Source organism: Nothoprocta perdicaria, unplaced genomic scaffold, assembly GCF_003342845.1.
Source record: "Nothoprocta perdicaria isolate Ctin4 unplaced genomic scaffold, notPer1 scaffold_17, whole genome shotgun sequence".
Lineage (NCBI taxonomy): Eukaryota > Metazoa > Chordata > Aves > Tinamiformes > Tinamidae > Nothoprocta > Nothoprocta perdicaria.
This window is the reverse complement of record NW_020454871.1, coordinates 5,420,149-5,447,294: the sequence shown is the minus strand read 5'-3', so window position 1 is coordinate 5,447,294 and position 27,146 is coordinate 5,420,149. Positions and strand designations below refer to the sequence as shown.

Sequence of the window (27,146 nt, the reverse complement as noted above, 5' to 3'; positions counted from 1 at the left end):
GAGGTTGAGCAGTGGGAGCAGAGGAGCCGTGACCACCTACATTGCTCTGCAAAGGCAAAGAAGGTAACTCCTTGCTAGGCAGCCACAGCACAGAGGTAACAATTCATTTCTGGATATAACAGCTTGATGCTCTCCCACTCTGTTGGAATTTATACTTTGTTTGTAAATTGGTGCAAATTTTGGTTCGTTTGACTTGACTGCAAATTTTGAAGTCATGTAGTGCTTATACTACATAAAGGCATTTTAGAATTCTTTTTTTTTCCTGCTAATCACACCAAAAATGCATACAGAGAATTTTCTACTAAGCGGGATTGCTAAATCTGAAAGTGTGATTTTTGGAAAAAACATTTTTTCCATTCACAGCAAACATGGAACCTAAAAATTAGTCTTCCTGCAGGATCAGTTACAGTGTAATACTTTCCCTGGGGAACTTAAGCAGATGGTGTTTCAAAGCTTCATATACATCCCTGGAAGTCAATTTTAAAATCCAGTGTATGTTCTAATATGGATACAAATATATAGTTTGATTCTCATCAATTAACATGCATAAAATCACTGCCCTACACTCTGCCTCTATAACACAAAATAATGGCTAAATGCTCTGGTGATTTTATTTGATGGAATTATTGTATTAATTTGCAGCTTTTTAGCTCTTACATCATATACAAATACACTGCAATTATTTTTCTGGAGTGCTTAAATTTCAAATATGTTTTTCAGAAGATTGCAATTATCAAACGTTGTATTTAAGAGGATACAAATTAGTGCAAAACATATAATTAAATTATTATTTAAAAATTAGTAGAGGATATGAGCTTCTTTGATAAAACAAAGAAAGTAATTGAGTATAAATGACTATAACACTGCAGTTCAAGTATTCACTGAAGTCATTTCTCAAAATCCAAGAACTCGTTCATGCATTTCCTCCTTCGCTGATTAAAGTTGACGCAACTTGAATAGAATATACTGCTCTTCAAAACTTGGCTATATTGGTATTGAAGAAAAGTTCTTACCAGGTTGGCTAACATGTAGTGATAACCTCGAGAATGTTTACCAAGGATAACAACCTGCGTGGAGAAAAAAATCATATGTATCATTCAATGTAAGAAGGATGATTCTTAGCTTGCGAGAAACAAGCCAGAGAATAAATATTTTATAATTTTCCATTTCCAATCCAAGGATAATGCAAGTATTACAGACCTGTGACTTTATAGACACATTGCACCTATGATTTAAAAACACATGGGCACTGCCCGAACAAGGTTGAGAAGACTGATTGCAGAGATGACCTTACCTGACAATCCCACCCTTGCAATCTCAGTCTCTGCTGCTGACCACATTAGCTGTGGTTAGCAGCTCCATTTCTTCCGGACCTTCCCACTCAGCAGCCTCCTGCTGCTTCCTTCCTCATTTGTGCAGAGCTACGTGACATAGCCCAGCCGTGATCGATCACAACCTGTGCAGCTGCACGTTCAGCTGACCCCCCACACTCTGCCCTCCTGCCCTGCTCGGGCACCTTTGTGTACTGAGAGAACCATTAAATGCAGTAACTAACACCAAAAGGCAGCAGGATAAACTGAGCAGTTAAAATGAAGAGGATTCTGTAAAAATGAAGAGGATGAGTAGGGCCTACCACTGTCAGGCAAGCCTCAAACCTGTCATTACTTCTGCTCCCACTGATCCAATAATAATATCCATTTCTAGAGAGAGGACAAAAACTGATTTTCCAAGTTTCAGGTAGCTGGCTGAGCAATACCCTTCGGGCGACATTTACATACCCTACACTTACATACCACAACCTACTCGCCTTCAGCGTGTAACTGCAGCAATATCCTCCCAGCCCCACAGCCACTGGATAGGACAGGGTCCAGAAGCAACTAGCAGCACTTAGGTAATAACTGCAGTGACTGGGGGAGTGTGTCAGGACAGGGTCTGGCTCACGTGGACTCGGCTGCGCTATGCTGCTAGTTAAAGGCAGAAGTTAAAAACAGCAGCGGCAAGAATGCTGAGAGCACCCTATGAGCTGCCCAAGTGAAGAGGAGGAGAAGCACCTGGAAATCTGCAGCATCACACCAATATACTTGTGTAAGGGTCACAGATGAATGGTCCAACTATCACACCTGGAAAGGCAGCTTTTCAACACGACCACTTACCTCCTCAGGAAATCCTGTAACATTTGAGTCAATGACTTTAGATATACTGCTGGGCCTGCTGAAGTTCTTGATGGAATTATTAAGTTCCCAATTGCCTCTTTGGGCTGCCTTGTCCTTAACAGATGCCATTTCTTTTAAATTCACATTTAAGTCTGGAGGAATTTGCATATTTCCAGCAGTTAGAAAATAAATTGCTGTTCAGCTCCTCCTGAGAACTGTCTGTACACTCTGTTGGTAGAAAGCATCTGCTTTCCTACACTCACATTTGTTTTCTATGGAAATGTGCAGCCTTTCTTCAAATCATCTGGCATGCATGCTATTTGCATACTGAATTCTCTGGATGCCTGAATGTTACCTAAAAGGCTGTGATTTACTTTTGAAAGGTTAGAGACTAAGACCTGAACACCCATACTTTCTGTCATTTTAACCTTAACACCAAATAACAGAGCTTTTACATTTCTGTCCAGACATGTGTTTATTTAAGAGAAAATACCACCACAGAAGAAATCAGAGACTGTAAGGAAAACATACATGGTGCATCAGGAGCAACACTGCAAACAGAAAATGTAGGACTCATTAGCATAGATCAGACTCAACTTCCATCTCATCTGTTGTCACGTCTCCAAAAAAGGCCAGAAATAATTCTGATTGTTCAGTCCCTTAGAGAGGTCCAGCATGCTACAATCACGCCTTAATTCATAAGGCATCTTTCAGAAGCAACTAGTACTTTGATTCATGTAATCAACCATGTTAGTTTTTAATTATTTAACTGTATCTTAACAATGCTTTTAAAATTCACCACACATGCCTTGCTAGATCTTAGCGCGACATAACTCTCCTAGCACTCTCTTCCCACCCACTACCAACTGTCCAGCATCTTGAATGGAGCTGTGGGATTACTGATCCTAGCAGGAACAGGGACGGATTCCTAGGGGAATGAAGAGATGGATAAAGCCTTTTATGAAGAAGGAAAACTGGAATATAACAAATAAATCTCATCAACTGCTTATATATTGTAAAGCTTATATAGAAAGTGGGATATTGAATAGTGGTAGTGAGTAGAAAGCCAGGATTACAGGAAAAGGATTTCACTGAGCTACACGTCTTTGCTAAGTTTCACTTCTGAGACTTAATATTGCTTTCACCTTGACTGAAAGAAAAGCTTATATGATTTTATACTGAACAAAGGATGAAGGGAAAAAAACGGTTGGAAACTATCATGAATAATTCAGACTTCTGATCTCACATAATTCTTAACTTATAGATAAAAAGTTCATAATGTCAGGTTTGATATACAGTCCAATAAAGTTTGTATTTTTAATTATCTCTTCAGATATTTCAAATTAATTAACAGGAAATCTAGAGTGCACACTATTAAATGTACCTGGTTTTAAAATAAAAATTACAATCTCCTGGACATTATCAGGTATACTGTGTGAATTATGGTTGTATAATGCCAGATTTGATCAGCATTGCTCTATTTTATTGATTAACACCATATTTGTTATATGACGTATTGAAAATAATCAGTATTGCCTATTTTAGGTAACCATTTGCATTAGGAAGTAATTTTTTAAATGAATGCATGAAGACAACTTGGTTTGGACTGCATTGGTCACCGCCATAATAAATAGGCAAGCACAACTTTATGCCTTAGCTATTAAATTTTTCTTCAGTTTTGCAAGAGAGTATTCCAGAGTTTAACTAGAATAATTCATGTTAAATTGGTATGATGCATCTTGATATTTCTAAAGCAATAATGACGGTGCTCTCAAAGAGCAACTGCGTAAGTCCTCCTGAAAGGCACACACATCTAAGAGGGGAAGGATAGAGAAGTTCAAGCAAAATAACCTTAAGACTAACCCCTGAATTACTTCATTACCTTTGACTTATCCCCTGCTCAAATTACAATCATGGCTATTTCCTGGTCCAGAACATGCACCTACTTTTTTGACCATTAAAATTAGCTACTGGTGTTAATGGTGAAGGGAACAATGTAAGTATCAGCTGAATTCTTAAGCCGAGGAGACTGGAGAACTTCTGGACAAGAGTTACGACAGGGAACCTGTTTAAAACAGCAGCAACGGAGACAGGGCAGAAAAGTTTAGCTGGAATAGTCCTCCAAGGACTTGATGAGGAGCTGGAATGTAGGAGAATCCAGAGTGAAAATGAACTGAAATATCAAAACAGAGGCAAGGAAAGAATAGGTCAAAGGAAAAGAAGAGTCTGTAGCCTCAAAAGAAATGCAGTAATGGAAGAATAAGAGCAGGTTTTGCAGGTAGGACTGAGCAGTATTAGTTGCCTTTTATGAAATATTAACAGTTTATCTTCAGTTCACAGAAGGGAAGGATCTTTTTCATTTATTCATGAACTTACAGAATTGCAGGGGTTGGAAGGGACTTCTGCAGATATTCCAGTCTAGACCCCCTTGCTCAAAGCAGGGCAAACCAGGATGCTCAGGTTTGTGTCCACTTTGGTTTTGAACATCTCGAAGGAGAGAGAATCCGCCACCTGTCTGGGAAGCCTTTTTTGGGGCCTGATCACACTCACAGTTGTTTAACTCGTCGTTTGTGGTTTTGAAAAAAACAAAGTTTTAAAAAAAATAAAATTAAAAGAATGCCCTGTGTTTCAGTTTTGCCCACTGCCTCTTGTCCTATCATAGGCACTACTGTAGTGGTGTCTCTGTGAGCAGTGATTTTAAACCAATCATTCAAGAGCACAAAGAGAATATGCTTGTATTCTTACCAAGAGAAGCAGCTATTGTGATCTTGGCAGCAGTATAAGGAAAACTATCACGTCCATGTAATACCTGTTTGGAGTTTATCTTTCCTTCATTTCAATCCACTGCCATCTGGTCAGCTTAGTATGTTTAAACAAAGCAATTTTGTCAGCCTTTAGTTAAAAATGAAAAGAGAAAAAAATAGATCACAGAAGTACAGACTGCCTGATCTATCGCTCAACCCTCTGATATTTTATGAGTCTATTCTGCTTTTACATAACATAAAATAGTGATACTGACAGGCAGTATTGCCACAAAAAAAAAGGTCTAAAGATTTTTCCTGTACTTTTCATACCTGATAAATGGTAGAATATGCTACTTAAATGGAATGATGGGCAGACATTTGACCTGCTGTAATGTGTTTTTTTTCCATTCCTACCCTATCTGGCAACAATGAAAAAGTTTAACTCCAGAACTCTTCTTTCCTAGTTGGTAAAAAGACAGCAGAGGAAAAAAAAAAAGGGGGTTGGTTGTCATTGTTCACATTGTTCACACACTAATTTGGCCCTCAAATTTGCAAAGGCTTATCCACCTTTAATTTCTAGTATGCAAGCATTTCTAGCAACTTGCTAGCATACATAACAGCATCTGAAGACAGCAGGCTTAGCTATCTCCATTGGAGCAGTGATGTACCATTATGCCTTTAGAAACACAATTACGACACCTTTGCCTTCTAAGCAGTGTGAAAATGCTAGAGGTGAGCATCATTCTTTCCTTTCAACATTAAACAAACACAACAGAAATATGGCCTCAGGTTTAGAATAATTTCAAGAGAATCCCTGGGATCAGCTATCAGTGATTACTGCACTTGGTGGGAGCAGCATGGACTGTCTGGCAAGCTCGGACTGCAGTGGGACTCTTATCTTCTCACCTGGTGTCGGGTCAGATGTTTTCCAGGCAGTGTGAGCAGCCACCACGCTTTTGTTGTCTAGGGATGTAGCCTGTGTGCCACAAGCAGCAAGGTAGATGTCCCCTGCAGCACTAGTAAATAGGCAAAGGAAACTCTCCCGTGTGATAGCATTTGACAGCCATGTATAATCGCTCCTCGTTATGTTTACTTTGCATAGGTCACACCTTGTCATGTAAATTTTCCAGATAGGAGTAGGATAAACAGGAGGAGAAGAGAAGATAAAAGGTCTTGCAAAAAAGGGAAGAAGGTTTTCTCCATCTAACCAGATGCCACAGTAAAAATAACATGCCTTGACACCTCTGCAGACTCATTTACCACTTGGAGTCTGCAATGCCTGCTTCCCTTCCCTGTTTTCCAATTTGCTCACAAGCTCCTGCAGAAAGACCATGTTTCCCTCGAGGATTCTAACACACTGCAAGACTAGACCTTTCTTAAGCAAATACATTGCCACCTATATGTTTGGTGTCATGAGTCTGTGCCTCTGTGTCACACCAGCTCCACCATCACCAACATACAAAGTTCCAAAGGAAACAAAGGACATGTCACAGCTAACAAGAGATCTGCCCCGGCCAAACAGGTGGCACTTGTTACGGCTTCAATTCATATTCAAGCACTAAAACCCTTTCTCCATCCCACAGAAGTGACTTCCATTGTAAAAAGGGGCAAAACCTGAGGATAACAGCAGCACTGCAAACCCACTGAAGGCAATTTATTTCTTCACTAATACTAATGAGACGAGAGTTTGGCCACCACGGATAGAGATGCCATAAAATATGTGGCAAACAATCATTTCATTTATATGAAAAATGAGTACTATATTAAATTTGAGTTAAATATTAAATGAAGGATGTATTAAATATTAAAATGAATATTCTACACACGTATTATTTATTGCAGATAAAAATAGCTGTGTGTGTGGTTGAGAATAACTCATCCACTATTTCAGAGGCACAATGTCCTTTGAGGAATGTCACGAACCCACACATAGCCCTGACTGCCACACGTATCTCTGTATAGCATATGGATCTACCAATTTTATTTGTGTGCTGCTGTTAACACACATTTGTTACAACATCTCATAACCTAAATCCTACCTCTCTATAGCACTTCTATATAATATGAAGATCATTGGCTTGGGTCTATAAAACAATTTTCAATCAGCTTTGTCTCTCCACCTTAATACACGTCTGATGGGGGATAACTGCCTAGAAGATGAGGAAGGGGACGAAATGCACAGGTTGGAAGCAGGGGGCTGAGAAACTGCTGAAGCATTTTATTAAAGTTTTTCCCTCTCTGTACCCTTCTCATGTCCCTCTCTCCCTCTCCGCTTTCCTTGATGATAGTCACAGAAAGAGTGAAATTTCATTTTGAGGCCACCTCCAGATAGATGATGGTCATACATGTTTGTCCTTGGGCAGTAATTAAATGCAATACTGGAAGGCTGCATTGCACTTCCACCCTCTTCATCATGCTAAACTAGCCCCATAACTGATTTGACATTGACTGATTGAAGACTGGGCAGGGGAACATGCATTTAACTTGTGAGTAGAAGGTAACACTAGAAGTTACTTTAGAAAAAAAAAAAAACCCACAAATGGCAGCACAGGTCCTGAGTATGTGATACTTTCCCCCATGTTTCTTTTAATGTGATGTCAAACTTTTTTTTTGAATTTTCTGTCCTAAACAGCCACCCTCATGTTCCCTCATGTGACTTAACATATTATCAAATTAACTAATCTGGTGGCAGAGTTAGTGTTAAAAGACATATTGTACTACAAAAGCATCAGATCTTGGAGACACCAAGATGAAGATTTATGATCCCCCAGTAATGAACATTCACAAACTCGTTTACCTATAAGTTGAATAAAGTTCATTAAATAATCTTTCCTTTATATCAAAATATTTTCTTTGTATAGACAGATGAGAACACGTTGTGTCTTACGACTGCATTTCTCTTCAAAAGTCCCATCTTCCAATGCAGACCTTGAAATCAAAAATCAAAAACATAAAAATACCCTTCACCTTTAAAGTCATTTTACTCAAACCAAGATCAGATACAGGGAGTTGTTACAACCCTACCAAAATTCTTTAGAGGGGCATGAAAAGGATGGTTCAAATGGCCGAAAGATCTTTGCGCCTTACATTGCCAAGGGACTCCCAAGGGGAGACACTTTTTAACATAAAGAGCTTCCCTGAAGATCTATGCCCGAAGTAACAAAAAGCTTATGTTTAATAAAGCAAAAAGCTAGATGTATTCTCGAGGATTTTTTAGATGTATACAGAGTATTCTTAACTTGACTTAAATAAATGTATTAACTTACAGTAGTGGTTTCCAGGCATAACTCATTTTGAGGAGGAGGCTATATTTAAATCACCTACGTGATTAGACAAAGACCTCAAACATTTTTCCAAAAATGGAATGATTTCACAAAAATTCCAATATTTTCTCAAGGCTCTCTAAAATCTTAATTCCAAAATTCACCTCCAATTTTGGATCTCATAGAAAACAAAACCAAAGAAATATTTTTGAGAAACTTCCAATCCCAATAAGCTTTCTCCCTCGTGTTTCAGAACTGTGCCACCAGGCTGCTGTACGACCCTCACTGCTATCGCCTCCTCGCTGAGCTCGTCCTCCTTCCTCCCTCCATCTCAGCTAACTTCCCTCCCTTCTCAGCTCACACACTACCAGAAGGTCAGCAACTATCACATCAAGGGATGTGGGTTACATTCCTGATGTAAAAGTTGGTGTGACATTGAACAAATTACTTGGGTATAAGGTGTTTCAATGGAGCTCTGCCATCGAACTTGAGCAACCTTCCCGATCACACTCATTCAGACACTTTCTCTGTGGCATTCCAGTATTCTTAAAAAAATAAAATAAAAAAAAAAAACCCCAAACTACCTTAAATTTTTATTGAGAGTCTTTCAGTCTTATTACAAATTTCTGAGAATTTTTCTGTAAAGTTTGAGTGACCTTTCTAAAAGACAATTTGGTGTACTTGTGACTCTGCAGCGAAACTTCTCTTTCTCTAAGTAGATCTTCAAAAAAGTCCAAAGAAACTGAAATCTGTATTAGCCAAGAAGACAGACATGGGCACACAGAGAAAAACTATTGAATCCGTATCGCATGGGGCCTACCACTGCTTCTGATAAATTCCAAATTTGGAATTTATCTCGGCTGCGTAAGCCTCAGTTGGCACCGCCGAGAAGAGACAGGTGCCTTGGCTAAGCTAAGCATGAGCAGGCACCGCTGCCTTCTCTACACCGATATTCCAGGCACCCAAAAGAAGAGGAATCCCTGCTAACTGCTCAGCTGGGCTGGCTTCCTGTAACCATCACAGACTCTTCACTGACACGCAATCACCTTTTCAAAAGATGTTAGTATTTCTTAGTCAAATCTCCTAAGGTTAGGCCAGTTAAGCAAATAAGTGCACACGGCTGCACTGCTGGTGCTGGTTGTCTCTCTCTAGCAACACTCATGTCCTTCACTCCATAATGCAGGCAGCTCTTACCTAGGGCACTATGTCCCTCGCAACAATATCCTGTCTTCCAACGTATGTACTTTTCACTCACACTGTCTCCTTGCCCATGGTCAGACATGGCTCCTGCCACTGCAGAACTGTGTGTCTGTATCAAATCTATCAAAATCTGCACTAAGAAAACTGAACTCTCGAGCAGCTTCCTTAGCTAGGATGTTCCACAGGCCTCTAAAGCCCCACACCATTAACAGGAGCCTTGCATTTATTCTTGCTTTTCCAAACCTTGGAGAGGACTCACAAGTGCTTCAGCACTGACATGCAGTTTGAAGGCACCATGACTAACCAGCAGCTCTTCAGCAACCTCTGCATCATGTGCCTGCAATGCAGGAAAGATCATATCTAATCATTCCTTTTGGATTCTAAAAACAGTTGAAAAAACATGTTGAAAGTTCTTAAGAGTACCCTCCCACCTTCAGAGACAAACATGAACAGGCCTCATTTCTTCCTCTCACATCACACCGGGAAAATTAAACTCATTTGGTCTTAGCTGCATAGACTTTGAAAGGGCACAGAAGTCTCAGGGGAACTTAAGTAAACTGAGGCATGCAGCTTTCATTTTAAAAGTGCACGCATTTCCCATTTTCTCAACATCTCCCATCACCATTTAAGAGCATAATCCCAGCAATAGCCCATGGAATTGAACAAGAGTCCTTGGAAACTGAATCTTGCTTATATAAAGCATTACTGCACGTCAGGATCACTTCAAACTATTATTTGGATATAACCCAGAAGTGTCGCAGTAATTCAGTCCCAGTGCTCACACGAGAATCTTTTGGATGGGGTTTTCTACTGCAGAGCACCGCCTGCAAGCAGACGGAAAGATGCTGAACAGTAGTCATTCTGTTCTTCCTTTTGAGCATTTCCTTTCCTTTTTAAATATCCTATGAAATTAAGGAAAAAAAATCAAGTTCAACCTTCTCTAGGAAAGACAAGGTTATTCTTTCTCATACTTTTTGTAAATAGACTTTTATTGTGCCTGAAATTGCATTCAATTTGTTTTTTTCAATGCTTTGAAAGCGTTTGAAAGGTTTATTCTGCTGCGCTATAAACAGTGCTCTGCAATATCTGAGCTTCCTATATAACTTGGTGCATAAACCATGAACCAAAAGAGATTATGAAGAGTTAATTTATTTTTACTAGGCTTAGCTTATGCAGCAGAGGCCTTTTTATTCATATGAGATAATAAAGTTGCAGCAATAATTTTCCTTTCTGATCTTTTACATGCTGTTTCCCAGGACAGGAGATGTACAGGGCATTTTTAAGAGCCTGTTTATATTGTTGATAATTGTATTCATTACCTGTTTTGGAGGAACCAGGTTGTACCAATACACACTCCCTTATTCCTACATGTGCACACTTGTGCTCTCACATAGCACATGATAAACTTACTATCGTAACATAAGCATTTTTTTTTTACCCATAGGGAACATTAATTTCATCCTAAATTGTTCTGCCTTTTTTTTATCTCACTGCTTGCATGCTCTGAGATAAATGTGCACATAAAAGGAGAGGCTTAGGTGATGATTTGTAGGGCTTCTACATTTACTGCAGGCAGAGAGAGAGGTGCAGCTCTCTTGGCCGGAGAGGCCTGGGGATTTCTGCACAGTGGTATCAGAGAAAGGAATCACACACAAAAGTTTAATTACTGGCAGTGAGTGGGCTATTTGCTCTAGCAGAGGTACTTTGCAATATTAAGGCCCAATTTGTGGCCCGGAAGAAAAGCACCAGTGCCGTGGATTCCAGCTTAGGGCCTGGATATCCCGCAGGAGGTGCACAGCAGCATCCAGACCACAAAAGAGACAAGTTCCTACCCTGAAATCTCCTTTAAACTGCGGCCTTACAGAGCACTGCACGAAACGCCCTCGGGAACATCTTGGTGCACGTGGGGCCCGGCGAGGCCCCGGCAGCTCCTCTCCTCCCTCAGACCCGGCGATTCATCCCCACCAGGGCCATTAATCCCAGCTTAGCCAGCCGTGAAAAAGACATACGCTCTTGTGTGGCTTTCCTCCCACCGAGCGAGGGCTTCTTCCCTTGTAAATGAACTTATGAGGCAGCGGGGCAATCGCGCTGTCTCGGGTGATGTATAACGCCTGTTTGCACAGTGGTATTGTGCTCGTGCTATTCATTTTGATGCTGTGTTTCCTTCCTCTCCCCGCAGTTGGTTCATCTGAATCCTCGCCAAGATGGTTGCCGTGGAAACTAATTAAGGAAAACCTTTGCTTAGGAGCAGAGTTTTGGGCATTAAACTATTTGAGAGACGGATGCAGAAATTAAGGTAATGTCTGCAAAGATGAAAGGGCTTATCCTTTATATGGAGAAGAAAGGACTACATTAAATGCTAGGTCCGTAACAAAGCAACTTCTATACAACGCTGATTTTTAAAACCTGCAAGAGATGTGGGAGTGAGGGATTTTAAAGATCAGCCAGAGACTTAGGCAATGCGAAAGAGATTCTCATAGCAATTAGGCATGGGGATACAGACAAATACACTGGGATAAAAAAGGAAAATCGGAGGAGCTCCACATTGAACAAATGCTAGCTAGCTCTCCAGAGTGCTCCCTTCCCTGCATCTTTAACAGATTTCCTGCAAATGTTATTTTTGCAAATTACCAGTAACCGAAGACCAGATCCTCAATCCAGAGTCCAGAGGAGCACTGCGGGAAGCACCAGTACCTACATTTGCTTCCCAAGTACATCAGCTGCAGGAGCCAGAGGCTATCTCAGAACAGCCCTCAGGCCTGACTTTCTACTGAGACTCTCAGCCCGAGCAGCACTTAGTGTCAGCTGCAGGAGGAGTTCATAGGAGGCAGGTGCTGGTCCTGAGAAGGCCTGTGAGGGCAAACACAGACACGCAAATTCCTGGCACAAATTCCTGGCACTGAAAAACTGCAAGGAGGGGCAAATTATGCAGCAAATAGTGCCTTTCAATCCACCTATTAATTGAGGTTCAAAGCAAATACATATTCCAGTCTTTCAATGAGTAAAATGGTAATAACTTAAGTATTGCTTCCAATTTATTCAGGATAGCTGCGTTGACTCTCTATTTGCAGCTTTGTAACTAATAAATGATTTATATTTAATGACAATGCAGAAGTTGCCATGTAAGTACACATTTAAATGTGTTGTATAAATACATGTTGCAGACGTTTTACTAAAACTGTAAAATATCAGAAGCAGCTACATGTGGCAACATTACTGCACTCATTTATGACTCCTGAATTACCATAAAATATGAAATTTGTAATTGTTACCAGCATAGAAAATAGGAAGTCTAATGGAGATGTCACATTTGTATGCCTTTGGCATAAGAAATCACAGATGCCTGCAAGTGTCTTCTATATATGGCAGCATGCATGTTATAATAGTAATTATTGTTTTTACTGACCAGCTAAATTTAGAGCTTTGCTTGAATGTCTTTAAAATATTTTTATTTCTGACTCCGTTGAGCTTGTGTGCTGTCACCTCAGTCTTTCTGTGGGATGACTAACATGCCATTGAACTCCTGTCACTTGCAATCTGCCTGGTTTTATACAGTCTGGATGGTGCCTGTAGAGGGATGTTACTACTTGCAAGTTGGAAATCCTTTGCCCTGGAATGGAATGTGTGAAACGTGCTGTATGGGGGATAGATTAACCCAAGATGTTGCTTCCCTCTGCTTTAGCAATGCATCCCTGGCTCTTCATTAGTTTTACATCTGAGAGCAGCAGGCCCTTCAGGCAGATACAACTGTCACTTTTGACTTATGCTCATTCTTACTTACCTTCTGCTAGCTCCAGTCCTCAAGATACCTGACCAAAATAATTCCCCTTTCTTCCCACACAGCCATCCAGACCTGTGAGCCGCAGAAACTAGCAGGATACAGAGGGACAGCAGTGACCTCTCATTCTGTTTCAGATCCCATCTGATACGATACTCAAGGGTACCTAATGAAGAAATGTCCTATATTTCAAGTTTCTGGTTCACTGGAAACAGGAAAAGGAGCAGTGCCAGTTTCTGAATAACACGTTACACAACCCTGGGCCCCCTCGTGCTCTGCTGAGCTCCACACCAAGGCCAGCAGCCCGGGCTCCAGCTCTGAGGAGCTCAACAGGGCTCCGAGCAGCCCAGCAGTGCAAGGGCTTCACCGGGCAAGCACCAGCTACCCACAGCTCTGCTCCTTCTTCAAGCTTCCCACTCCATCTATTACCTCTTATCATATTAATAATTTCTACAGAGAAAGTAGGCAAACCCACGCAGGCCTATGCGCTTATTATTTAACACATAAACCAGCAAGCACACATGAAAACAGCACCGATTCTTTGCTTATACTTTTTCAGTGGGTATATGCCTTTTTTTTCCCTCAAATCCATGTTGTGGACAATCAACTGCTGTAGTTTTGTCTTTGTTATCATGAAATCACAAGCCTGGGGGTCAGTGCTTTGTGAGCACATTGCCCTGGAGCCCCAGCAGCTCTGCAGAGGGGTCCAGCTGCAGCTGGATCAAAACCTGCACAGAATCTGCCTAATCTCGAAATTCCAGATTCAAAAGTCAAGTCACAGACAGCATCTGTACCGAGCAGAGTGCTGGCAATCAGACCGTCAGATTGCAATCAGACAATCAGATCACCTCAGACAATTAGATCACCTTTCTAAATCCAAGAGATGCTTTACTTGATTTTTTTTTTAAAAGAAATTTGGCTGTCATTTTAAATTTTTAGGGACTGCATTCCCTACTATAATATTACTCCTGCTTTGTGAGAAGCTTCCACTCAGTATAGAGATTCCCTTGAAGCCTAACCTTTATACCAGAGCTTGGAGATAGTGTTCTATTGATAAAAGCATACAGGCAGACTGAGGAATAAACAGGTATTTTGTGAAGTTTCACCATTTTGATCCTGAAGGAGATTCTTTCTCCTTGTGTTCCCTTAGGGAATTTCCTTCTAAATGGACACAAAGTCACTCTAGTTTGAAATAGAGCTCATTATCTTGGGAATAAGAAAAACGTATTTCTGAACTCAAAATCATGTCTCTAAATGCACAAATAGGCTAGAGCTAACTGTTATTTCTCAGAACAAAAATGTTTCTCTGTTTATGAGAACAAAATAACTTTATATCTATCTGTGAGGGAATATTGGAATATTTTAGCATTAAAGGAAAAGAAGTGTAGGGAGCTTATGAATTTTGCATGAGATAAGTGTTGCTATCTGCATGGTTGAGAGGCCACTAGATGATTAAATCGGATAGTTTTGCTAGTTTGCTCTGGTGCAAGGAGGGATATAGATCCCCATGCTCAATGGCTACAGAGCTATAGGGCAAGTGAAGAAACAGATGGTGTCTAAGAAAATGACTGTTATTTTTTCCACTTGCACTCACTCTGCTGTTGACAAGACAGGGCCAGAGGTGATCTGAGCAGGGTGTCCACCTTTAGGACATAATATGGGACCAGTCACAGGCTTTTCTAGGTGGGGAATGAAAGCAGATGTGCTACAAAGTGAAACATGGCACAAAACAGGTCAACCACGAAGAACTGGAATTGGAGAACTCAGCTGGTGTGTCTTCTTTCCCCTATATTGTATTTACATACTGAGGAAACACAAAAGAAGATCCTTTCCTAGGTACTAACCATGTCCGAGAAGAGACTAGTGAAAGAGAGCAGCATATGTCCCTATGGAAATGTAGCAACATACAGATGTGTCAGATACTAAAGGCATAAGGAATATTCAAGGTCAATGCCACTGTCCCACATATCCATATGCTGCTGGAGGAAGGTACAGAGTATTACAGCAGGACCTGAAGTCCCTGAAGAACATCTTCAGATGGGTAATTGACATTGGATTAACCTGCAGTTTTGTAAGCCAGGTATATATTGTGTTCCAAGCTGGCTGAAAAGGGCATCAAAGGAAGAGAATAGCACTCAGTGACCAACCTGAGGCACGAAACGCCATCATTCTCCCTTAATCCAAGCACTAGCACAAATCCATAGGACGTGGCTGCTGGAGCAGATGACTGAGAAGCTTGCAGAACAGCCTGGCCAAGAGCCCAAAGGTCAGACAGCAAATTCAGCACATGCTTAGACTGTTGGTTTACAGCATGTTTAAGTGCAAGTGGTCCTTGGCTGGGACCGAGCTTGACCACTGGGCCACTGTGGCAACGGGCATGGCTGTGGCTTCCTTCTGATGCAGAAGAGCTCTTCAGAACTACCTGTGATTCTGAGAATACGTGCAAATGCCACAGCCCCTAAACTGAGCAGATTTTTTGGACTCCACACACAGAGCACCAATGTGACTTTCTAAACTGCAAAAAAAACCCCACCAGATTTGCAATCTACAAATGCAGAGTTATCTTTCCCCTTGATGGCACGCTATCTTGCAAACACAGCTGGCTGCTAAGACCACAACTCACCAGTCCTTCCAGTAAAGCAGCTGGACAGTTTTAAGCACTGCACACACTTTGAGGTTTACCACCCCATGAGAAAATAAGATGTAAGCAGAGAAGATAGAAGGAAAAGTCTAAAATTGGTAACCATTCAACTTTCAGATCAGGGTCCACTGTTACAGACTTCCCCTGAAGAAGTTGATGGTTTTGCTCAAATTTCAGAATAAAACAACAAACAAAAAAAACTAGCATCTCCTACTCAGAACGGCTGTAGAAGAAAAGAGTTGCTAGGCCTTTATTTTTTTTTTTTTCCAATATTTTTTACAATATGGGTAGTACATAGCTCGTTTCAGTCACTGGAATTGTTCACTGTTCATTTCTCTCAGTTGTACAATAGGAGAGAGAGAGGAAAAAAGAAAAAGTAAATTGAACTCGGAAGCTCAAACAAAAGGCCATTCCCAGCTGACAGTGGCCGAAAGCACATGTGCATATGTTGTACACACACACCAACATGGCTCGTGAGTGGTATCTTGCATCCTTTTCACAGTATTCACCATACTGACTAAAAATCACGGTGGCAAATGCTATATAATAGCATTCCTATCATACTGTAAGCGTTACAGTTAAGTACCAGTGCCTGCTCGTGCTATGTTCTTCCGAAACAAGCACCTCTTTCTTGCCCGTTCTCCTTTGTCACAAGGACCTAAGGGACCCGATTGCGGCGCAGTGACTCGTTCCCCACAGAGTGGCCCTCAGAGACGCAGCTGAAGGCTTGACGGGAACTGGGTACACTCTGAACAAACTCAGTGAATGTATCTTTTGCAGTTCCTAGAGTTTGTTTATGGCAGCAAGGTCAATTTGCTACCAGTTAACAATACAACACTTCTAAAGGATATGCTAATGCTTCATGAAATTTGAATGTTACTTTTCATCTACTCCAAAGCATAAAATCACAGTTATAGCTATAAAGTAGCAAAAATCACAAAGATTTCAGTCTTAAATGAATTCCCACACAGGTATGAATTAAGAAGCTCTGGCTGCACACCAGCAGCAGTACAGGCAGTGGGGAGCTCCCTGTCTGCCAGGACATCCCTCCAAACACGTTCCAGCAACTCTGGCTGCTGCCCCGTGGGACATGTGCACTTCCCACTGAGCCCTAATCAGCTTTCTGGAAGTTAGTAGCCACGTGGCTTCTGCTCCAGCCTGATGCTTGTACGTACCACAGCCCACACTGATCTGGGCAGCACTTGGGGTTGCCCAAGGGCTCGCTCCATCTCCTGGAGCAAGGCACACACCAGGAAGGCTGGGCAATGGCAGCGTCTGACTCCTGCTCTCCACAGAGAGGATGTTCACACTCTGCCACTCAGAATTTACTTCTGTCCACAGCACCAACGCACAGATTCGCAGCTCCGTAAGTGCTCATGAACAGTCTGGACTACCAACTGAACTAACCATAAACAGTATTTCCATTTGACTCAATTTTCTTTGAACACGATTCGGTACTTTTTGCTAGCTTTATCTTCTTTGTTTCAGGTTCCATATTAATAAATCACAATCCCTACAATTAAACAACATCCCAACATTGATCCCCTGCAATCCCTGTGAATATCTCAAACACCAATAAAGTTGCTCTAAAAGTTCAGGTTTTACCACCTAAATCTACTTAAAATAATTCTTCATTAATGTTTGAAAAAATAAGAAAAAATATTGCAGAGGCATTTCCTGGTAGGTTATGTTTAAGAACTGCTGCCAGCTATGGCCATCATTCAGGAATGTTAATTTTACCAGATAACCGACCAGTTGTCAGGGTATATTTTCATTTTATTCCAGAAATGGACAGTTCCAAAAACACCAGGGAAACTTGTCACTGTCCTGAAAATTAAAACACATACCTGTTCCAAAATGGTGTTTATTCTTTCTACCTCACAGTCGATTAAGTATCTTTTTTCTTGTCGCCTGTCCATCTCCTCTATGATTCTTCTGAACTCCTGAACATCCTTTATGCTTCCTACAGATCTGGCTGTCACTTGCCAGTTGTTCTGCACGGCTGCTTCCATAATCGCCTGCAGAATGGAAAATCCTGTAGGGGGAAGAGACAACGAAACCATTTAAACACAAACCACAAATAAAAACTGTTTTGAATGCTTGACAAGGACCTCACAAAAAAATTACATCATCTAAAGGGACACAGATTAGCTAATAACCTGCAATTGCTTCATTACTCGAGAAAGCAAATAGCATGGGGACCAGTTTCTTATTTCTCTTCTATCGCTGCCAAATTCACTGACTTCAGCAGAATTGCTTGGCAGTATATTACTGTGAGGCGGATCAGAATCTGTCCAATATATCATATTATGACCCTCTCGGGGATGTTTATGCTTCTGCTGGGGTCCATGCCAGCTGAGAATAGGAGCTTGCAGCCATTTCGTGGGCAAAAGTCCGTAAGTTTGGAGAGCCGGACAGAAGGGCTAATTTGCCTGTGCAGACTGCAGAAATGGGTCATTAACTGGCAAAGATCCAAGCACTGCATAGAAGAACGCCAATTAAGTCATTGTACCGGCTATTGGAACTACGAACCACAGGAGAATATTTTACTGATATTCACTTTGATTTCAAGAAATGTTTTTAAATCTGGAGTGTAACAGCATTAAGCACACTTTCAATGCGTACATTAAGGTAATACCAACTCATTTAGCAGCTTCAAGAGAGCAAAGGAGCAGCAAAGGCTGGGCAGAGGCTGCTCAGAGGGACGTTTACCCCAGCAAACAGCACTGCAATCCTGCGGAACAGCCGTGCTGGGGCTGCAGACTGAGCTCAAGCAACGTGACCGAGGCAAGGCTGATAGAAAGGGAAACAGTAACCTCAAAGGCAAGCTATGGAGGAGCCAGGCACTGATTTGCATTTATTTCTTACAGTATTTAACGGGAAATTTGCTGAACTATCTGCCTCAGCTCAGAAAATTCACATTTTTACATTGTTGTAATTGCTTCCCATCCAAAAGTATGCCATCCAAACACGGAGCTCATCTGCCTCAGGCAAGCAGAGTAGTTTCCAGTGGAGTTTCTTTGCACAGAAACATCCATGTAAAGCTATGTTTTTGTCCAGATAATTTATTTGCCAAATTTTCAGTCCAACCATTTAGTCACACCATGGCCTTTCTCATCTGCAGCCAACTTGAGAAGTTCAGATGTTTTCACATACACAAAGCATAAACACATGGGTGAACATATCAAATTATGTATTCAGCTGTGTTCTGTGATAATCAGTCCCCTGTGCTCATGAAATTGAAAAGACTTTGAGCTGCATAGGAACAAAGTTTTCACTGTCCTGAATTCCACCAACTCCTCAACTCAGATGTCCTTCTCAGAGTTCTCTGATAATGAAGAAACTTGGGCTGGGGTCTGATCTCCCTTATCCTGCTGTGTCTCTGGGGTGACTCTTTGAAACTAGGGATGTTGCTGTCCATCATTATTGATACAAATGAGGAATGAATGAGATGTCCTCATTGCTAGATTGCACTTAAACTATTATAATTTACCATGTGCTTCCTTAACTTGCACTGAACGTCCTCAGCTTCTCTACACAGCCTTCTGGATTCTTTATGCCTTTACTTGTATGACTGCACTTTACTATCCCGCAAAAGGTGGTAGCAATTAATATGTACCGTGGTCAGGAATTCTTTCTGGCATCTTCTTTCCCCTGAGAGCACTCAAAGGGAGGCATTTACATATGTATAGTACAATGAACTCAGTCTTCCTTAACATCGTATTTTACAAAAATGGCTGTGATGTCGGTGACAGCATTATGATTCCATTACGTGCAGGAGGAAGATCTAAGCCGCAGATACTTGGTCAGCTACAAATGAAGAATTCTGATGTGGGAACATAAATACTATTAGTGGAGATTTACTAGTGCTTTGAATATAAATATGCGCTTTTTTAAAAATGTGATTTCACTGAGCAAAGAATATTTACAACTTTGTTTTATCATTCCTACAAGGTCTTGAATCTTGAGCTTGCTCTAAACAATACAGTCCCTAAATATATTTTTTCACTCAAAATTGAACAACATGGTTCCACAGACTAGACAAAACCAGACATCTTTAAATATCTATTGCTCCATTATCTGCTAGTAATGGAGACAAAACTTAAAAAGTGTCTCAAGGAAATAAGTCAACACGAATATGCTGGAGAAGAGATGCCACTGCTAGACTATCAGGCATCCTGGTTTCAGTTTGAAGTCTTTAAGTCAGAGTTTGTTTTGTCAAACTTCCAATACCTTGCAGAAAAGCCAGGCAATTTTCTGAAGTTTGTGCAATTGCATATTTTGTAAGTGGCAGTGTTTTTGCATGCATGTCTATGAGTAGCTACCAGTTCAAGACAGGGTTGAGCAAGGTTACTCAAGAGCCTTTCTCCTGTCCATGAAAATATGATCACATCAGTCTCAGCATGAAAAACTTCCAGGGCTTCCTCATCATTTCTGTCTTCTCTACCTCTAGCTTCTCCTTGTCATGCTGAATCTTTCTAGTCACAGTTCCCTTCATCCTTGTCATTTCTTGAAATCCTCCCTACGATTATTCCTGTGCCGTGTCAACCACCCTCTCTGAGGCCTTCTTTCTGTCCCCTCCTCACAGGAAAAGCCTCGCTTGCCCTCCCCACCACGACTTGACCACCAACAACCTTCACAAACTCCATCGTCCCAGCCTTACAGGAGCGCCGTTCGATGCTCATCCCTTCAGGGAGCAGCACAGTCCCGTCTTTGCAATCGCATGTTACCTGTTCCCAACCTCCTGTATCTCTCCATGTTTATTGTCTTCTACAACTGCATGCTACACAGTTACCCATTATGGAATACTTACATAAACAGCATGCTCCAGGCTTCAGCTGTACTTCACCATTAGGAGTGCTGTTACATAAGCAGTACCATTGTTTAAATAAAAGGATCATTCTCTTGTGAAAGGTGAATTCTCCTTCTCTTAGCCTAACACCACAAGCTGTGACAAGGCAGCAGGTCTGCTGGGGCACTGCAGGGGACATCAGATTCCCTGTTTTGTGCATGTCAGTGACTGCACCTGGGCGTGGGGCTCTTTGTGCCCTGCCCAAATACCCAGTGTCCATGTGTCACAAGAGCTGCTGGCCCGGGGAGATGCTGAACTCTGGTGGGCGCCTCTAACCTCATTCACCCCAAAGGAAAGGAGCTGACCTGCAGCCCTCTCCACTGTGCAGCTCTGCATCAGGTCTATCCCGCAGGTTAAAGGGCTGATAACTCACTGCATGTCTGTGAACAAACCTTTCAGGACAAGCTTCCACTGACACCGTTGCTAGTATACACTGCTTCAAGTGTTTCAAGCAAGAACTAAGCAAAGCCAGAAAATATCAGATGAGACAAGAAAAACATTTTCCTTTTAACTGATGGTGACAATGAGATAATCTCAAAACAGGTTCATAGTATCATTGTTAAAATTCAAGGGCTGCTTTTTCTGTAGTTACTGCATATACACCCACACAAACTGGAAAAATTCATTCAGAACCCAAGCTGATCTGTGGAGCCCTTTTTTCTCAGGCACCCCAGGGATATGAGAAAGGAGCAGGATAGAAACCGTGTCTATTTTCTGGAAATACAGTTTTGGGATGCCAGCTTTTCTGATGGCACCACATCCCTTCACTGCACTACGTTACTAATGGGTTGGCATTGCTGATTCACGGGCACAGCTTGTTGCTTGATGGGGACGTCCCTGCTTGTCAGGCTGTGAAACAGACCCAGGTCACAATTTGGTCCCTTCTGTCATCTACTGCAGAGGGGACACACCTGAGGTCTCTGAATAAAAATCATGCAGGTCAGCCCGACTTGCACCTCCTAAGAACTTAGACAACAGATCTGATCATTTTTTAAAAAACTAATCTTCATCTAAACAGCTTATAATATGAATGGACTTGAGGCAATCAGGCTAATAAAACTACAACAAGTGCCTAGTTTACTACTCAGTAAGCAAAAAAAAACCCAAAAACAATAATTTTGAGTTTTGCCGACTGAAGTGTGCAAAAGAGGGAGAATAGTTACTGCTATTCCCCTGCTAACAGGGGAAACACTATTTGGTACTCCAGCTGTGTCTGTGGTTTAACAATGCAGGTATAAGCACATCCCAAGCTCACTGCGGCGAGACTTGGCCACAAACACCCCCGGCACCTTCCCACTCCCGGCAGGGCAGCCAAGCTGCCACCGAACTGTTTGGATCATTCCATTGGTACCGGCATGTCCCAACACACACCACTGACACGGGTGACGAAGACATTTCACTCCCTTCCATCTGTCTCTGAAAACTCATGGGGGTTTTCCCATGAGTTTTCCCATATCCGTGCATGAAAAAAGTTGTTCTTTGGAGAACTTTGCTAAGACAGACAAAATTCTACTGACTAGACCACTGAACTCGTTCAGAAAGCAGCAATCATTACTGTGCCATGAGCAATGACTAAACCCTCAGGATTGGCACTGAAGAACTCTCTGAGAAACAAATAGTGCGGATGTAAATCACTCCTTTTCTGAATGTTCCAAATAAGAGTTTAGACCCTACTCTTCAATTAGAAATGAATGAGTATTTATTTGCAGCCCTCCTTTCTTTTCCCTTGCCAAGCATCAGAGATCTATAAGGGGCTTATTTTGCTGTAATGCTGCGCGCTTGTGCCAGCTGAGTGGCCATCAGTGCTAATCTGAATCCTTGTGTTTGGAACCACGTACCTGTGACACAACCAGAATAACTAAGATGTGGGATTACGAGTGCATTTCAGGCGTTTAGGAGTGGAGGGATGACTGACAAGGGCTCAGTGAGCCCACCACACAGGAGGCCATCACGGCAAATGCTTCCCCATGCCAAAAGCAAATTCTGCAATGCCAGCTTACACTTTGAGCCTGCCAGGGGTCCATAAATTGAGACACATTTGGATAGTCTGTGTGTTGGAGACTGAACCCAGCACTGGTTTAAGAGCAAAGAGATAAAAGGATTCTTTTAAAAAGGCAGGCATGAGTAGAAAAAAACACCACCATTGCAATTAACCTGTCCAAAAGGCTACGTGTCATTCAGAATCCAAACACTTGAGCTAGGCAAGAGTGCTTTGCAGAACAACCTGTCTCTGCTCAGCAATTTCATAGTTTTAGAGCAGGCAAGTAACAAGCTGCTAAATGAGTTACTGATAAAGAGATGCAGCAAATGCTTAGTACCCTGGAGTGCTCTTTTAGCCTAACACAATTAAGTTCAAATTATTAAATAAAAAGCAGAATACTTGCCTTACATCTACTTTTGACCTGGTTACTTCTATCTGGTAACTCGGATGTGAAGTACTACTCTGCTGTTCTGGTAGCAGACAACCTCCTAGACCAAGTGGCAGCACATTCTGACAGTATTTTTTCATTTTGCCTTCTCTATTCAGTCTCTCTAGACTCTCCTGTACATATATTATTGCAAAATAACAACATTAATTACAGCAATATATGCAAAAAAATTGCTACATAATATATATTATATATAATGTTATACTACTGTCTACACAAATGCATATGTCAGCTTGGGTGGGTGAATGTGAACTTGCCTAGCTCCAGAGGAGAATCGACAGAAACCATCTGGTCTGCATTTGCTCAGGATAGGACAGAGCTAAGCATGCAGGAATTCAGACCTGCTGAATGTGAGTAAAAGATTTTTAACTGACTGTTACTGAATACAGTTCACCTTGATCTGTTCTTTCCTGACAACCTTGCATCTAATTTGCCTCCTCATTCTACTGAAGTTTCAGTTCAGTGCAACTTCAGTGCTTTTGAATGAAGCTGTGCCAGCGTAAAATGAGAGTAATGTAGTAATGTAATACAAGGGATGAAGGAGTACAATAAGCAAGGGAGGCCATAAAGGTGCCACCAGCAATGCTGTCACTCCTGTAAGGGGACTTTACATATGACTTTCACAGTACTGTGGGGAAGCCTCCTGGAAAATGACAGATAGGTATACCCCAAAGCAACAATATAACCCAAAGCTCAGGGAAAGGGCTGAAACCTTTACTGTGCAGTCCTTCATTTACATGTTGCCAAAGGATTATTAATCTTTGCGTGATTATAGATTTCTAGAAGTAGAAGGGGAACAGAACAGATGAGATGGGAGCTCTGTGAAATCAGAGCACATTCTGCTTGAGGAAAGTGTAAGAGGTGAACACTGGGGCTGAAAAGACAAAAGAGATAGCTCAAGAAAGGAAGGAATATTTTGAAAAGTGGCAGAGGGTGAGGAGCACCGTGGTGCCCAGTGGGCCTGAACTGCAGGGTTCAGTAAGCTGAGACAGTGAGGATGGGCCCTGGGATCTAGAAAGTGCGAGTCAGGGGAAATAGAAGAGCGCCTTGCTAAAAGCAAAATATTTTACTTGATAACTGCAAAACGGTAAAGCTACATTAGCGTTAAAAAACCTTTTGGGCTACATAATGAATCTGTCTAAACAGAAAGAGATTTCACCCATCAAGCTCCACAATGAGCCCAAGGCTTTGTCCCTTTCCAGCACAAACAGACCTGAAGAGCCTAAGGCTATGCACTAAGGACAGTGCTAGCACTGTCACAGACTGGCTGCCAACCTTGCAGATCAAGTTTAATGACAGTCCTTCCCAACACCAGTCTCACAGAGTGCCATAAATTACCCAGCAAGGCCACGCTTGGAACATCACCAGCAAATTCAGAACCACCATCGTCTTAACTGGTCTCAGGAAACTAATGCCAGAGCCTAAGCCCAACATATCAGCCCTGTCTAGAGGCAGCCTGCATGGCGTCTTCATTCTCTTCTGTTCACCTTCATGCACTTGTAATGATTTATTGCTCTGTTTGGGAGCCTGAATTATCGCCTCTGGAAAGGAACAAGTTGGACTGTGGCTGTATCCACATCATGCTCTGTTGCGTGCAACAGACCAGCCTTCAGCTGAAAAGCCTTCAAATGGTATAATCAGATAGAAGCTACTGTGAATGAGACAGAAGAAATCAAGATAGATAAATACACAATTAAACACTTTCTTCAGACCCCCAGGGTTGCATTCTTTCATTAGTGCTATCCATTGACTGGTCCAGGATTGAAATTGATCCTGGACTGAAAACACTTCAGTCACTCATAACACTCTTAATCCTAGACACCACCAAGGTTGGTTTAAATGAGATGCTTGAGCCTTAATCTATTCTTTATTTCAGGCACTTTTGCAGGAAAGTCACAAAGATTCTCTTTCTTGTTGAGAAAGAGAGATACTCTGTACCATTTCCCCATGCTTATAACATGCACATAAATCAGTGGAAAAAATGCAGATGTGAAACTGTGCAAGACAAGCATCTTGTGGGCATCAACATTCACAACACTTACCTGCAACAGAGGAAACCGAAAGAGAACAAAATCCCGATGTGTTGACTACTACTCAACTGATGAGGCTAATTACTAGGTGTTAAAAATACATATCTAATTGTGTTTACATATTTATCTCAGCAAAAAGATTCAAATTAGGAATCACAGAGCTAGTAATTATCAGGCTGGATAAGACAACTCAAGTACATTCTAGGAGAAGCCAGTTCTCAAAGGCAAAGCCTACAAAACCCACAGCCACGTCAGCTGCCGATGTGGTAGACACGTGGTGAACATCCAGCTCCTCTTTTGGAGACAAGAGTGACTAACCAAAGGACACGTTTGGTCAAGCTGCTTGGCTGCCTTTGCAGAGCTGGGCTGTGCTGGTCCTTGTGGGCGTGAGGTGGTGCCACGAGCAGTGTCCATTCAGGAAGCAAAAGGGCTGCTCACACGTACAGTTGCTATTGGCATGAGCGTGGCTATACAGACCCCCTTCCTCTCTTCAATTAGCGTGCAGAGCTCCTGATGTAGCAACGTCTTAATGACCTATTTTAGCCAAGCTTCATTATTTCAGAAAGTACAGCATATGTGGGCCTGGATCTTACACAAATGAACAGTCGGCTACGCTTAATGCAGGGTGCGTCATGTGAGGCATTTCTGCCTTATTCAATTTTCAGAAACATACAAACATTACTTTTCTTAACAACTCTTATTACTCAAATAATACTCAAAAGCACTGTAAATTAACTGAAAAATTGGCAGCATTTGCTTGCGAGATAGGTAAAAAAGAATGGATGAGGAATCAAGAAATGAATTGTCCTGTCCCATAAAGATAATTAGTAAGAGGGCCAATATTTGAATTCAAAAGCTCCCTATTCATAGAGCTAGACTCATTTTTTAATTTCAAGCTGTATTACGGTTGAACGTGCACTTTTTAAGTTTCATACACTGTCTGGAACACATTAGCCACTGAAATTATACAGTAAAAACACCAGTACGTTATCTCAGAAAACATTTTCCTGGTAATCTTATTTGCTAGAGTAAATTCAATAGCTACCTAATACCCAATCAGTTGAGACACAGATGGAAACTGTTCTGCATTATTCTAGGTGAAATTGCATGATTGTGGCACAATTATAAGCTGCCCTAAAAAGAAAGTTATTATGCATAATTATCACCTGAAATGGAAATAAAAATGAGTATTTTCCAAAGCTTATTTAACTTTTCTTTAGTCAAAGAAACATTCTAGTGTATTTATTCTGACATAATAGATGTCTCTGGAATAGGGAAATTTATCCACTTATCTTCTGCAGAAGATATTTGCTAGAACTCGGCCTCACATATCATTACTTTCATCTGAAAGGCAAAAAGTATCATTTTAAAGTATGCCATGAACTTAGAATTATTGATAACACAAGTTAATTCTTTGCTGTGATATACACTGGGTATTTAGCTGGAGCACACAAGATTATTGCCAGTTGGTTTCTCCTAAAAACATGTCTAGAAAGTGCTGAGTCTAAAAAATGGTAAGTATTATTCCTTTGAAGAAACAATCAGGAGATTATGGTAATCAGGCTATGAATTGAAATACATATTCATCACAAATAAAAGCTGGGCTCACCTTGGATAAATGTCTTGAAAAAAGATTATGCAGTTGGATTGTCCTCAAACATCGTAAAATTATTCTTTCCACATGACCTTCAGTCAATCATGCTAGAAAAATATTTATTCCTCGCCCTAACCTTTATCTAAACTTTCTGTTTCTCAAACTACCTGAGCAAACGAATCTTCTGCCTCTGAGAATTTTCATTAACAGATGTTATCAGCCTTTCAAAGTCTCTCTTCATCAACAGCTCACCCTTTGGTATCTGCATTTTAATTGCCCTTGCAGCTGGAATATGTCTCATGTCTCAACCTGTAAGCTAATTTCCTTTTATTTATTCTGAACACTAAAAAAATCTAGCAATCAAAGGGTGAGAGCTGATTTTAAAAATATTCTGAAATGTAAATTAGTTTTTATGATAATACAGATGATAAATTATGGATTCATACTCACAGCCTGCATGTG

The 27,146-nt window shown here is 41.3% G+C and overlaps 1 protein-coding gene across 2 annotated transcripts in view; it reads right to left on the bottom strand.

Annotated features, from left to right (window-relative positions):
* Positions 1–27,146, bottom strand: part of GRIA3 (glutamate ionotropic receptor AMPA type subunit 3) — a 136,720-nt gene that overhangs the window by 58,918 nt on the left and 50,656 nt on the right. For both annotated transcript variants that reach the window (XM_026036014.1, XM_026036013.1), the window contains exons 4-5: positions 17,627–17,814; positions 1,014–1,067 (exon numbers count right to left, since the gene is read on the bottom strand). In XM_026036014.1, the coding sequence (XP_025891799.1) occupies positions 1,014–1,067; positions 17,627–17,814 (242 nt within the window). The remainder of the gene's footprint in view (positions 1–1,013; positions 1,068–17,626; positions 17,815–27,146) is intronic.